General features: G+C 41.9%; 1 protein-coding gene across 3 annotated transcripts in view; it reads left to right on the top strand.

Moving 5' to 3' along the window:
• The window catches only part of szt2 (SZT2 subunit of KICSTOR complex), a 266,703-nt gene that overhangs the window by 13,255 nt on the left and 237,678 nt on the right, over positions 1-15,770 (top strand). For all 3 annotated transcript variants that reach the window (XM_063064563.1, XM_063064564.1, XM_063064561.1), the window contains exon 5: positions 13,428-13,559. In XM_063064563.1, coding sequence (XP_062920633.1) covers positions 13,428-13,559 — 132 coding nt within the window. The remainder of the gene's footprint in view (positions 1-13,427; positions 13,560-15,770) is intronic.

Below are 15,770 nucleotides of genomic sequence, written 5' to 3'. Positions count from 1 at the left end.
TGGCTTCTAAATTCAATTCCACGATTGATGAAGGCCATTACACCGTATGCCTTCTTAACCACAGAGTCAACCTGCACAGCTGCTTTGAGTGTCCTATGGACTTGGACCCCAAGATCCTCCTGATCCTCCATGTTGCAAAGAGTCTTACCATTAATACTGTATTCTGCCATCATATCCATCAAAATGAACCACTTCACACTTATCTGGGTTGAACTCCATCTGCCACTTCTCAGCCCAGTTTTGCATCTTATCAATGTCCCGCTGCAACCTCTGACAGCTCTCTACACTATCCACAACACCCCCAACCTTCGTGTCATCAGCAAACTTACTAACCCATCCCTCCACTTCCTCATCCAGATCATTTATGAAAATTACAAAGAGTATGGGGCCCAGAACAGATCCCTGAGGCACATCACTGGTCACTGACCTCCATGCAGCATATGACCCGTCTACAACCACTCTTTGCCTTCTGTGGGCAAGCAAGTTCTGGATCCACAAAGCAATTTCCCCTGGATCCCATGCCTCCTTACTTTCTCAATAAGCCTTGCATGGGGTACCTTATCAAATGCCTTGCTGAAATCCATATACACTACATCTACTACTCTTCCTTCATCAATGTGTTTAGTCACATTCTCAAAAAATTCAATCAGGCTCGTAAGACACGACCTGACCTTGACAAGCCATGATGACTATTCCTAATCATATTATACCTCTCCAAATGTTCATAAATGCTGCCTCTCAGGATCATCTTCGTCAACTTACCAACCACTGAAGCAAGACTCACTGGTCTATAATTTCCTGGGCTACCTCTACTCTCTTTTCTTGAATAAGGGAACAATACCCGCAACCCTCCAATCCTCCGGAACCTCTCCCGTCCCCATTGATGATGTAAAGATCATCACCAGAGGCTCAACAGTCTCCTCCCTCGCCTTCCACAGTAGCCTGGGGTACATTTCATCTGGTACCGCCGACTTATCCAACTTGATGCTTTCCAAAAGCTCCAGCACATTCTCTTTCTTAATATCTAAATGCTCAGGCTTTTCAGTCCGCTGCAAGTCGTCGCTACAATCACCAAGATCCTTTTCCATAGTGAATACTGAAGTAAAGTATTCATTAAGTACCTCTGCTGTTTCCTCCAGTTCCATACACACTTTCCCACTGTCACACTTGATAGGTCCAATTCTTTCACATCTTATCCTCTTGCTCTTCACATACTTGTAGAATGCCTTGGTCCTGCCCGCCAAGGCCTTCTCATGGCCCCTTCTGGCTCTCCTAATTTCTTTCTTAAGTTCCTTCCTGCTAGCCTTATGATCTTCTAGATCTCTAACCTAGCTCTCTGAACCTTTTGTAAGCTTTTCCTCTTGACTAGATTTACTACAGCCCTTGTACACCACGGTTCCTGTACCTTACCATAACTTCCCTGTCTCACTGGAACTTACCTATGCAGAACTCCACACAAATATCCCCTGAACATTTGCCACATTTCTTCCGTACCTTTCCCTGAGAACATCTGTTCCCAATTTAAGCTTCCAAGTTCCTGCCTGATAGCCTCATAATTCCCCTTACTCCAATTAAACGCTTTTCTGACTTGTCTGTTCCTTTCTCTCTCCAGTGCTATGGTAAAGGAGATAGAATTATGATCAGTATCTCCAAACTGCTCTCCCACTGAGTGATCTGACACCTGACCAGGTTCATTTCCCAATAACAAATCAAGTACAGTCATCTCCTCTTGTAGGCTTATCTACAAGGATGTTTTTGAGGATGTAACTAGTAGAGTGGATAGGGGAGAACCAGTGGATGTGGTATATTTGGATTTTCAAAAGGCTTTTGACAAGGTCCCACACAGGAGATTAGTGTGCAAACCTAAAGCACACGGTATTGGGGGTAAAGTATTGATGTGGATAGAGAATTGGTTGGCAGACAGGAAGCAAAGAGTGGGAATAAATGGGACCTTTTCAGAATGGCAGGCAGTGACTAGTGGGGTACCGCAAGACTCAGTGCTGGGACCCGAGATGTTTACAATATATATTAATGACATGGATGAGGGAATTAAATGCAGCATCTCCAAGTTTGCGGATGACACGAAGCTGGGCGGCAGTGTTAGCAGTGAGGAGGAGGCTAAGAGGATGCAGGGTGACTTGGATAGGTTAGGTGAGTGGGCAAATTCATGGCAGATGCAATTTAATGTGGATAAATGTGAAGTTATCTACTTTGGTGGCAAAAACAGGAAAACAGATTATTATCTGAATGGTGACCGATTAGGCAAAGGGGAGGTGCAACGAGACCTGGGTGTCATTATACACCAGTCATTGAAAGTGGGCATGCAGGTACAGCAGGCGGTGAAAAAGGCGAATGGTATGCTGGCATTTATGGCAAGAGAATTCGAGTACAGGAGCAGGGAGGTACTACTGCAGTTTTACAAGGCCTTGGTGAGACCACACCTGGAGTATTGTGTGCAGTTTTGGTCCCCTAATCTGAGGAAAGATATCCTTGCCATAGAGGGAGTACAAAGAAGGTTCACCAGATTGATTCCTGGGATGGCAGGACTTTCATATGATGAAAGACTGGATGAACTAGGCTTATACTCGTTGGAATTTAGAAGATTGAGGGGGGAATCTGATTGAAACGTATAAAATCCTAAAGGGGTTGGACAGGCTAGATGCAGGAAGATTGTTCCCGATGTTGGGGAAGTCCAGAACGAGGGGTCACAGTTTGAGGATAAAGGGGAAGCCTTTTAGGACCGAGATGAGGAAAAACTTCTTCACACAGAGAGTGGTGAATCTGTGGAATTCTCTGCCACAGGAAACAGTTGAGGCCAGTTCATTGGCTATATTTAAGAGGGAGTTAGATATGGCCTTTGTGGCTAAAGGGATCAGGGGTTATGGAGGGAAGGCTGGTACAGGGTTCTGAGTTGGATGATCAGCCATGATCATACTGAACGGCGGTGCAGGCTCGAAGGGCCGAATGGCCTACTCCTGCAGCTATTTTCTATGTTTCTATGTTTCTACATATTGTGTCAAGAAACTTTCCTGAACACACCTAACAAATTCCACCCCTTCTAAACCCCTTGCTCTAGGAAGATGCCAATCTATATTTGGGAAATTAAAATCTCCCACCTCAACAACTCTGTTGTTATTATTACATCTTTCCAGGATCTGTATCCCTATCTGCTCCTTGATATCCCTGTTATTGGGCGGCCGATAAAAAACACCTAGTAGAGTTATAGAAACAGAAAATAATTTGAATATTCGGCAGGTCAGGGCTGATGCAGGGAGAGCAAGGTAGTTAATATTTCTTAAGAAGTATAATTCACATGAAGCGTAATTTTCTTTCCCGCTCAACAAATGCTGACTGAACCACTGAATATTTCCATCATTATCTATTTTAATGTTAATGGATATTTGCTGCATTCATGTTGTATCCATGTAGATCAGGGGTTCTCAACCTTTTTTGCACCGTGGACCAGTTTAATATTGACAGTATTCTTGTGGGACCGGCCAACCGGGGCGGGGGGTTGTTCAAGTTCAACAGTGCTTGACTGGAAATGAGGAAAGGTGCAGCTGACTTATATCGTTTCATATCGCCAAATCATGACGTTTCCTCGCGGCCCGGTAGCACATGCTTTGCGGCCCGGTGGTTGGGGACCACTGATGTAGGTAATAGTTGAGAAGATTAAATTGATAGTGAAATCAGTATAAAAGCATTTTCTAAAAGATTAACATAGATCCAGGGCGGAACAATTCATTTTTTTTCTTGCACCAAATCAGAATCAGGTTTACTAACACTGACATATGTTATGATTTTATTTTGTTTTCTGGCAGCAGTTCAGCTCGTCATTAAAAATATTGTAAATTGCAATAATAAACGAGGTTGCAATAATAGACGAATAATGAGGTAGTTTTCATGGACTTTTCGGAAATTCAATGGCAGAGAAGAAGAAGCTATTCTTAAAACATTGAGTGTGAGTCTTCAGGCTCCTGTGCCTCCTCCCAGTAGGTAGCAATGAGAAAAGAGCACATCCTGGATGATGAGGGATTCTGCCTTCTTCAGGCATTGCCTCTTGAAGATTCCTTGATGGTGGGGAGGCTTATATTTGTGAGGGAGCTGGTTGAGTCTACAACCCTCTACAGCCTCTTGCGATCCTGTGCATTGGAGCCTCCAAACCAGGGGATGATGCACACAATCAGAATGTGGTCCACGGTTCATTTGTTGGAACTTGCCGGAGCATTTGTTGATGTTTCTTAGGCAGAAACACGTATATGAATGATTGATGCGTATGTTTTAACTACTTTCATATGCTGACTAATCTTTATCTCGTCTCATAAGAATGAAAGGAGCAGAGGCAGGAACAGACCATGCACCTGCTGCATCTACTCTGCTTTTCAAAAAATCATGGCTAATCTTTTCCCCTAGCACCACTTTCCTGCACTAACCGCATATCCCGTGGTTCCTGTGTGCCTAACTAAACTGAGCCACATGGAAGCTCTAAATGAGATATAAAAGGCTTTACTCTAAAACAGTAGAATATTGAGAGAATTCTAGACAGAATCTGGAGAGAATCTAGTTATTTTTAAACAATGTTTTATATTTTTTGAACACAAAGGCATCTTGAGTAACAATGGTTACTACAGCTATAATCCCCTATTTAACTTTAACATTTTATATATAGACCAATAACTTTGTGGAATTGCATATTTACAATGCTAGCAGATCCCACCTAGCGAAACCCATATATAACCATATAACAATTACAGGATGGAATCAGGCCATCTCGGCCCTTCTAGTCCATGCCGAACTCTTAATCTAACCTGGTCCCACCAACCTGCACTCAGTCCATAACCCTCCATTCCTTTCCTGTCCATATAGCTATCCAATTTAACTTTAAATGACAACATCGAACCTGCCCCAACCACTTCTGCTGGAAGCTCGTTCCACACAGCTACCACTCTCTGAGTAAAGAAGTTCCCCCTCATGTTACCCCTAAACTTTTGCCCTTTAACTCTCAACTCATGTCCTCTTGTTTGAATCTCCCCCACTCTCAATGGAAAAAGCCTGTCCACGTCAACTCGATCTATCCCCTCATAATTTTAAATACCTCTATCAAGTCCCCCCTCAACCTTCTACACTCCAAAGAATAAAGACCTAACTTGTTCAACCTTTCTCTGTAACTGAGGAGATGAAACCCAGGCAACACTTTAGTAAATCTCCTCTGTACTCTCTCAATTTTATTGACATCTTTCTATAATTCAGTGACCAGAACTGTACACAATACTCCCAATTTGGCCTTACCAATGCCCTGTACAATTTCAACATTACATCCCAACTCCTATACTCTATGCTCTGATTTATAAAGGCCAGCATACCAAAAGCTTTCTTCACCACCCTATCCACATGAGATTCCACCTTCAGGGAACTATGCACCATTATTCCTAGATCCCTCTGTTCTACTGCATTCTTCAATGCCCTACCATTTACCATGTATGTCCTATTTTAATTAGTCCTACCAAAATGTAGCACCTTACATTTATCAGCATTAAACTCCATCTGCCATCTTTCAGCCCACTCTTTTAACTGGCCTAAATCTCTCTGCAAGCTTTGAAAACCTACTTCATTATCCACAATTCTACCTATCTTAGTATCATCTGCATACTCACTCATCCAATTTAGCTCCCCATCATCCAGATCATGAATATGACAAACAGCATTGGACCCGGTACAGATCCCTGAGGCACACCACTAGACACCGGCCTCCAATCTGACAAACAGTTATCCACCACTATTCTCTGGCGTCTCCCATCCAGCCACTGCTGAATCCATTTTACAATACCTAATGATTGAACCTTCCTAACTAATCTTCTGTGTGGAACCTTGTCAAAGGCCTTACTGAAGTCCATATCGACAACATCAACCGCTTTACCCTCGTCAACTTTCCTAGTAACCTCTTCAAAAAATTCAATAAGATTTGTCAAGCATGACCTTCCACGCACAAATCCATGTTGACTGTTCCTAATCTGACCTTGTCTATCCAGATAATTATATATACCATCTCTAAGAATACTTTCCATCAATTTACCCACCACTGACATCAAACTCACAGGCTGATAATTGCTAGGTTTACTCTTAGAACCGTTTTTAAACAATGGAACAACATGAGCAACACGCCAATCCTCTGGCACCATCCCCGTTTCTAATGACATTTGAAATATTTCTGTCAGAGCCCCTGCTATTTCCACACTAACTTCCCTCAAGGTCCTAGGGAATATCCTGTAGAAACTGTACAAACTCTTTGGATTTATTTTCACCTTACTTGCCAAAGCAACCTCATCTTCTTTGAGCATTTCTAATTTCTTTCTTAAGATTCTTTTACATTCTTTATATTCCTTGAGCACCTCATTTACTCCAAGCTGCCGATATTTATTGTAGATCTCTCTCTTTTTCTGAACCAAGTTTCCAATATCCCTTGAAAACCATGGCTCTCTCAAGCTTTTAACCTTTCCTTTCAACCTAACAGGAACATAAAGACTCTGTACCCTCAAAATTTCACCTTCAAATGACCTCTATTTCTCTATTACATCCTTCCCATAAAACAAATTGTCCCAATCCACTCCTTCTAAATCCTTTCACAACTCTTCAAAGTTAGCTTTTCTCCAATCAAAAATCTCAACCCTGGGTCCAGTCCTATCCTTCTCCATAACTATATTGAAACTAATGGCATTGTGATCACTGGACCCGAAGTCCTCCCCAACACAAACCTCCGTCACCTGACCTATCTCATTCCCTAACAGGAGATCCAACACTGCCCCTTCTCTAGTTGGTACCTCTATGTATTGCTGCAAAAAGCTATCTTGCACACATTTGACAAACTCCAAACCATCCAGCCCTTTTACAGAATGGGCTTCCCAGTCTATGTGTGGAAAATTAAAATCTCCCACAATCACAACCTTGTGCTTACTACAAATATCTGCTATCTCCTTACAAATTTGCTCCTCCAATTCTCAGTCCCCATTAGGTGGTCTACAATACACCCTTATAAGCATCAATACACCTTTCCCATTCCTCAATTCCACCCAAATAGCCTCCCTAGATGAGTCCTCTTATCTATCTTGCCAAAGCACCGCTGTAATATTTTCTCTGACAAGCAATGCAACACCTCCCCCTCTTGCCCCTCCGATTCTATCACACCTGAAACAATGAAATCCAGGAATATTTAGTTGCCAGTCGCACCCCTCCTGCAACCATGTTTCACTAATAGCTACAACATCATATTTCCAGGTATCAATCCATGCTCTAAGCCAGGGGTCCCCAACCTTTTTTGCACCGCGGACCGGTTTAATGTTGGCAATATTCTTGCGGACCGGCCAACCGGCGGGGGGGGGGTGGGGGGATGTTCAAGTATGGTTAAACTCACCTCAACATGTCTTTTACAGTTAGGGTTGCCAACTTTCTCACTCCCAAATAAGGGACAAAAGTAGCAGTCAAATCCCGGGACCCCTTACCCCCGGAAAGACTATATGTTAGTGTTATTTTAGGTTTTATGTGTTTTTTGGTATGATATGGTAGGTTATTTTTTGGGTCTGGGAATGCTTTAAAATTTTTTCCCATATAAATTAATGGTAATTGCTTCTTCGCTTTACGCCATTTCGGCACGAAAGCTTTCATAAGAACGCTCTACCTTAGCGGGGGAAATACAGGACAAGGGAGGTTCCTTATGGGACAAACTAATTTAGCCCAATATACGGGATGTCCCGGCAAATACGGGACAGTTGGCAACCCTATGTTCAAGTTCAACAGTGCGTGACAGGGAATGAGGAAAGGTGCAGCTGACTCCTCGCGGCCCGGTAGCACATGCTTTGCGGCCCACTACCAGTCCGCGGCCCAGTGATTGGGGACTGCTGCTCTAAGTTCATCCACCTTTCTTACAATGCTCCTAGCATTAAAATAGATGCATTTCAGAAACTCTCCACCTCTTACTCTCTGTTTATTCCTACAGGTGCAAACAACTTTGTTACCTTTTTCTTCCTTCTCCTCTACATCTTCGGTTTGAGTGCTCCCGTTCTCTATCCCCTGCCTATCCTCCCACACACACTGTCTACTAGTTTTCTCTATTTGTGACCTGATCTCCTCTCTGCTAGTCTCTTCAATTTGATTCCTACCCCCCAACCATTCTGGTTTAAAGTCTCCCCAGTAGCCTTCGCAAATCTCCCCGCCAGGATATTGGTCCCCCTAGGATTCAACTGCAACCCATCCTTTTTGTAGGTCACACCTGCGCCAAAAGAGGTCCCAATGATCCAGAAACTCGAATCCCTCCCCCCTGCTCCAATCCCTCAGCCACGCATTTATCTTCTACCTCATTGCATTCCTACTCTCACTGTCACATGGCACAGGCAGTAATCCCGAAATTACTACCTTTGCGGTCCTTGTTCTCAACTCCCTTCCTAACTCCCTATATTCTCCTTTCAGGACCTCTTCCCTTTTCCTACCTATGTCATTGGTACCTATATGTGCCATGACCTCTGGCTCCTCACCCTTCCACTTCAGGATATCTTGGACACGATCAGAAATATCCCGGACCCTGGCACCAGGGAGGCAAACTACCATCCGGGTCTCCTGACTGCGTCCATGGAATCGCCTATCTACCCCCTAACTATCGAGTCCCCTATTACTACTGCCGTCCTCTTCCTTTCCCTACCCTTTTGAGCTATAGGGCTGGACTCTGTGCCAGAGGCATGGCCACTGTTACTTCCCCCAGGTAAGCTGTCCTCCCCCAACAGTACTCAAACAGGAGTACTTATTGTCAAAGGGCACAGCCACTGGGGTACTCTCTAGTACCTGACTCTTCCCCTTCCCCCTCCTAACCGTGACCCACTTGACTGCCTCCCGTGGCCCCGGTGTGACCACCTGCCTGTAACTCCTCTCTATCAACTCCTCACTCTCCCTGACCAGTCGAAGGTCATCGAGCTGCAGCTCCAGTTCCCTAACACAGTCCCTTAGGAGCTGCAGATTGGTGCACCTGGCACAGATGTGGCCGTCCGGGAGGCTAGGAGACTTCAGGACTTCCCACATCCGACACTGAGAACAGCAAGCTGCCCTCACGCTCATACTTGCCCCTTTCCTCAAGTAACATGGAAAATTGAAAACCAAACTTACTTTGGCTCGCCTGTTTCCGCGTAAGCCCGTTGAGCCAAAGCCCTTAAGCCTTCACTCTACTCTTGGCTCACTCCGCTGCCCGCAAAACGACACTACCCGCTGTATACAGCTGTGTTCCTTTTAAATCTTTAATGCTTCACTGCCCGACATCACATGCCTGCACAGTCCTGCCTCTCTTAACTCCGATGAGAAAAAGAAAAAATCAAAATGGCTTCTCTGCACTCCCACTCCGATTCTCAGACTTCCTTCTCCGAACCCCTTTGAATATTCAATGCTAGTAGCTGGTCTGACTTCTCTGAGCATAAACTCTCAGATATTCAAAATATATCTCTCTTGCACAGTGTTGAGGGATGGCTTCCTGAATATACAACTATCCAGAATATTAGTTGACAAAACAGACCTGTCCAAAACCGCATTTGGTGGTGGGGATATCAAGATTCAATATTGTTTAATGTCATTTCCAGTACACAAGTGTAAAGGAGAACCAAATAATTGTTACTCTGGATCCAATGCAGCACAAAAAATAAACACAAAGGTAAGGAACACAATAATAATAAAACACAGTAAATACAAATTCAGTGGGTTCTGCTTAATTGGGCCATCCATTAATCAGGACAGTCACTTTTTTGGGACAACTCTTAAAGAACAAGAACTAATTACGAAAATTCCTGGGATTCCCTTCATTTATTTGGGACACAATGCTGCTTAACTGGAGCTGAAGACTTGCCGAACAGGTTCTAACTGGTATTAATTGTGTGCATCTGTGTGGCCGATAGACACTACACCGTGCTTAGAGCGAACAGTTTTTAAATGGCATCAGTTGTACGTGTTTGTGTTCAAAAAGCACTGATGTTTGTTACTGATAGCTGGCGATAAATAAGCAATAAGGCAATTCAGAACCGTTTTGCTCACTGTGGTTTCAAGCATTCAGTCCTGGAGATGCCAGAACAGCCGGGTGTGAAAATGAAACTATTTCACTTCTTTAACAAGTTAGGAACCACAAAGAATTTGAAGGTATCGAGAATAATCTTGAATGTTACAATGAAAATGAAGATATTATGAAGTCAGTCCATTATCTGCACTTGGTGTCTGTGCTGATTTTGTTCATTTACAGTCAATCTGAAGAACACGGCAGCGTACACTAGATGAAAAATCCTCCATCAATAACTATTAGGAACTTTTTTCCCAAAGACTGGTTCTCATTTTAATTGATATCTGCAATCTATAATTTCATATCTCCAAAATAATCGCTGACAGTTCCCTTCACCATCTGGCAGAAGCTACATACTACCAGACTCGAGGATAGCTTAATTTCCACTGTTATAAGACTCTTGAATGCACTTCTTGTACAAGATGGATTCTTATTCTAGCATCTGCAGACTTCCTTGTGTCTGTAACCTCATAATTTACCTTGTTATGATCTTGCACTTTATAGTTTACCTGCACTGCATTTCTCTGTAGCGTTTACACTTTATTCTGCATTGTTATTACTTTATCTTTTCCCTTAAATCACTGTAGTGATTTGATCTGTATGAGCAGTTTGCAAGGCAAACTTTTCTCTGTATTGTAAATGTGACAATAATAAACAACCAATTCCAATTATAAACCAAAAAGACCTAAAATTTTCTGACTGTGTATTAATTTCCATGGGGCTCTCAGGTGAACAATTCCAAAGATTGATCACTTCCCAGCAAAAGAAATTTCTTCTGGACTTTTTGCTGGATGGCCAACTATCTTTTTTTTTGCTTGACCCCTGTTCTGAATACTTTAGCTAAGAGACAAATCTTCCCCATACCTACCCTGTTCCAGGCCCTTAAGGATTTTGTATGCTTTAGTGAGATTACTTCTCATTCTTCTGTCAAGGATGTATAAGTGGCAGATGGAGTTCAACCCAGATAAGTGTGAAGTGGTTCATTTCGGTAGGTCAAATTTGAAGACAGAATATAGTAAGACCAGTGTGGAGGATCAGAGAGATCTTGGGGTCTATGTCCATAGGGCACTCAAAGCTACTGTGCATGTTGACAGAGTTGGTAAGAAGGTGTATGGTATGTTGGCATTCATCAACCGTGAGAATGAGTTCAAGAGCCATGAGGTAATGTTACAGCTGTATAAGATCATGGTCAGACCCCACCTGGATTACTGTGTTCAGTTGTGGTCACCTCACTACAGGAAGGATGTGGACACTACAGAAAGAGCGCAGAGGTGATTTACAAGTAATGTTGCCTGGATTGGAGAGTGTCCCTTATGAGAATAGGTTGAGTGAACTTGGCCTTTTCTCCTTGGAGCAATAGAGGATAAGAGGTGACCTGACAGAGGTGTATATGATGATGAGAGGCATTGATCGTGTGGATAGCCAGAGGCTTTTTCCCAGGACTAAAGTGACTAAAACGAGGGAGTACAGTTTTAATGTGTTTGGAAGTAGGTACAGAGGGGATGTCAGGGGTAAGTTTTTCACACGGGGTGGTGGGTTTGTGGAATGCACTGCCAGCGACAGTGGTAGAGTCGGATACAATAGGGTCTTTTAAGAGACTCTTAGATAGGTACATGGAACTTAGAAAAATAGAGAGCTATTTGTTAGGGTAATTCTAAGCATTTTCTGGAATAGGTTACATGGTCGGCACAACATTATGGGCCGAAGGGCCTGTAGTGTGCTGTAGATTTCTGTGTTTTATAAATGCAGTATGTTTATGCTCTTATGACAAACGAACAATTAGTCAGTCCAGTTCAGTAAAAATGCTGAATCCAATAATAGTAAACAAAATACCTGAAGTAGTGATACCACTTTGCTTTAATGTAGATGAGACTGTTTTTCAATGCACAACGATACAACACTTGCATTTGGAGCAGTTAAGATCCAGTGTAGGTGGTCACGATGAAAGTTCTGATTGCCAACACTTATTTTGTTGGAACCAGTCTAGTTAAAGCAACAAATTGAATTATTACAAATAACAAAGAATGCAAATCCTAGATTTCTACTGTAGAGTATGGTTCCTACCTACACTATTTAGATGCATTTAAAACAATATTAATGATGTACTTAAACTACTATAAACGCGAGAGATCTTGCAGATTCTGCCAAACTTGAGCAACACATGCCAGAGGAACTCAGTAAGTCAGGCAGCATCTATGGAGAAGAATAAACAATCGACATTTTGGGCTGGGACCCTTCATCAGGACTGGAAGAGGGCAGAAGCCAGAATAAGAAGATGGGGGGCTAAGGAGTACAAGCTGGCATGAAACTATTGTCTCACTAAAGTGGGAGAGCTTGATACGGATTCAACAAGTCAGATCAAATCACCATTTCAGATCATATAATTTCTCAAATGAAAATACCCAGTGCTGAAAGGTCTTTGTGGAGCGAAACAGTTCTGCTTACCTGAACCAGGAAAAGTGAGAAATAAAACTAGTGGTATGTTGCAGCAAAAGGATGGTGAGACAACCTAACGAGATAGATGTGATAAAGCAGAGATCAGAAGAGATTGTTTCATTCAAGTGGTGGTGATGATGATATGCATTTGGAAAAATTATAAACAGTAGTGAATAACAAAAGAGGCACGTCTGGTGAAGGTGATGAAATCTCAAGTTACCAGAAAAGGAAAAATGAAAAAAAAAATGAACACCGGAAGTATGAAATACAAGACTAAAATGGTTTTTAACTTGAAATTATTCAATTCATTGTTGAATCCAGAAGAGTGTAGTATGCCTTATTGGAAGGTAACAAACAGTTCTCCCAGCTTATGTTAGATAATTTAATAATTTCAGATCATTGTCTACCTCAGTATACCCTTGTATCAAACACTTCTAGTATTCAGTTTGTTTCACTTCTGAAAATTTCAAATTTAATTTGCCATCTATTTGTAGTCCTTCCAGAGATGTTGAATAATAAGTCCCATATCATTCTCCTAGCTAGCACGGCTGTCACATGTGTCCCACAGACTTTCCCTTTGTTTTCTCTGCCGCTTTCCCCTTACTTTACCACTTAAAACTTGTTTTAGTTCTAAGTTTTCCCAGTTTCATACAAAGTTATCAACCTGAAATGTTAACTCTCCACCTTCTAAATACTTCCAACATTTTCTGCATTTTTTCAGTTTTTCAACTTCTGGAGTGTTCCATTTATGGATTGTTTCTCACATCTAATTTGCATAAGACACACATTATATTAAGCAGCTTGGCCAAGCTAATTGATTATCCATTGTTACATGAGTCTATCCCAGCTCTGCTGATAGTATCTGTATGTAGCAAATATTCTTACCACTGAATATTATCATTGTTTATCATAGGTCCTGGTTCAAGGCTGTCTGTTGGATCAAGCCAATTTAGAAGCTTTTCGTCAGAATATATATCAGCAATTACGTGCATTTGAAAACAATGTAGCTGAAGTTCTCCAACAACATTACAAGCCCAGAGCACAGGTCAGTATCTCAGGGAAAGAAAGAGTAATTGCATAATGTGTTCCCATGCATTTCATGCTGATTAGCAATCTTTGAGAGGCTAGACTAAAATGAAAATTGTACTTCAGTGTAGCAAAGGGACTAGTATACTTGCCCTATCATTGAAATGTTCCCACAAACAGTGGACTCGCTTTCGAGGACCCTTCATATCTTGTTCTCGATATTTGTTGTTTATTTATTTATATTGTTATTTCATCTTTTTGCATTTGCTGTTTGTTGTGTTCTGCACTCTGGTTGAATACCCTCGTTGGGCAGTCTTTCATTGATTCTGTTATAGTTATTATCGATCTGTTGAGTTATGTCCACAAGAAAATGATTCGTGGGGTTGTTTATGGTGACGTATATGTACTTTGCTAATAATATTTACTTTGAACTTTGAGTGTTTACTGTTGACCTTTGTAATCTGTGTGTTACTTTTGAATGAGGTATACAAAATGAAGTAGTATACTGAGGTTATTTCCTCAAATCTAAGATGGAAGGGAAACATTGTAAATTAAGAAGTAGTATTTCCTGATTAGGTAATGCATGAAAATTCATTCTATTCCAAGTTATCTCTCCGTTCCCATTATCCAAACCTCATAACATGTGAATGAGGATGTCTCGTGAAATATTACACCATATGCTATAACCAGAAAGTGAAAGCATTGAGTGTATTGGTCATTGTGTAGTAAGATGGCACAGTGGTGCAGCAGATTGTGCTGCGGCTGCATAGCTGCAGCAGTTTGGATTTGATCCTGACTTTGAATGCTGTCTCTTGAATTTTCCCTGTCTTGTAACTTTGTGGTAGCTCCAGTGTTCTGGTTACAGGGAAATAAGTGTGAATGTGGAATGTAGGGACTATTCTGAGAGTAACTGGTGATTCAGTGGCCTGAATGCCTTCCTATACTACAAGCAAGAGAAAATCTGCAGATGCTGGCAATCCAAGCAACACACAGAAAATGCCAGAGGAACTTAGCAGCTCAGGTAGCAATGATGGAAAGGAGTAAACAATCGACGTTTCGGGCTGAGACCCATCATGATGAAGGGTCTTGGCCTGAAATGTCGACTGTTTACTCTTTTCCATAGAAGGTGCCTAGCCTGCTGAGTTCCTCTTGCATCATGTGTGTGTTTTCGTCCTATACTGTGCTGTGTCATTCTTAGACCAGCAACTTAAGAAAAATTTCCAATTTAAAAAAAAAAGTTTTTAGTTATTTAACTGCTTTAAGATCTTAGCATTGTTAGCAAAGCTAGCTTTTATATCCCATCACTAATTTCCATTGAGAAGGTAGTTGTGAACTGCGTTTCTGAACAACTCCAATCCTGGTAAAGTACTCTACAGCAGTGTTGAATAGGGAGTTCCAGGATTTTGACCTAGCATTTTTTTTGAAGAGTGAGTCACATAGTTCCAAGTGGGGATAGTTTGTAACTTGGAAAAAGACTTGCATTTGTAGTGTTTCTTTGTGCCAATTGCCCTCTTTTCCATTGGTAGGGAACACAGGTTGTGTATACTGTCAGGCAACTAACCTCATTGCATTTTGTAGATGATGTGTACTAAAGCCATTTTGCAACAGTGGCAAAGGGACTGAATATTTTGGGTGGCAGATGAGGTCAAGCAGGCAGTGTTATTCAGGATGAGGTGCAGCTACTTGAGTGGTGTTGAAGTTCTGCTTCTCCAGCCAATGGGCGAACACTCTATCCTGCTCCTGTGGTGCCTTGTATGTGGTGGAAAAGCTTTGGGATATCATGTGCTCCAGATGACTGTACTTGTGTTTGTGGCCATGGCATTGATATGGTTGGTTCAGTTGAATATCTAATCTATAGTGATTCTTCATGAGGGAGATTTGGTGAAGGCAATATTGTGAATGTAGGTTGTTAGACTCTTGCATGTTGGAGGTGGTCATTGACATGTACTTATAGCTAGAATGTTAAATATCATTTACAGTCATTCCTGAATTATGCCTAGATCTTGCATGTGGTGGTGTACATGTCTACTGCTCTTATGGTTTACAAGTTCCTCATAGATGTCCCAATCCCATATTTTACTTTGCACTTTGAACTTGGATCTGTTCAGTCCATTCTATTTAACATGAGTGTTGTGCTACATAAAATGATGGAGGTGTGAAGATGAGACTTAGTTTCCATAAGGATTATCCAGTGGTTGCTTTAACCAAAAAGGTCATGAACAGATGCACC

The sequence above is a fragment of the Mobula hypostoma genome, chromosome 12 (genome assembly GCF_963921235.1).
Source record: "Mobula hypostoma chromosome 12, sMobHyp1.1, whole genome shotgun sequence".
Classification (NCBI taxonomy): domain Eukaryota; kingdom Metazoa; phylum Chordata; class Chondrichthyes; order Myliobatiformes; family Myliobatidae; genus Mobula; species Mobula hypostoma.
This window is presented reverse-complemented; position numbering and strand designations above follow the sequence as displayed.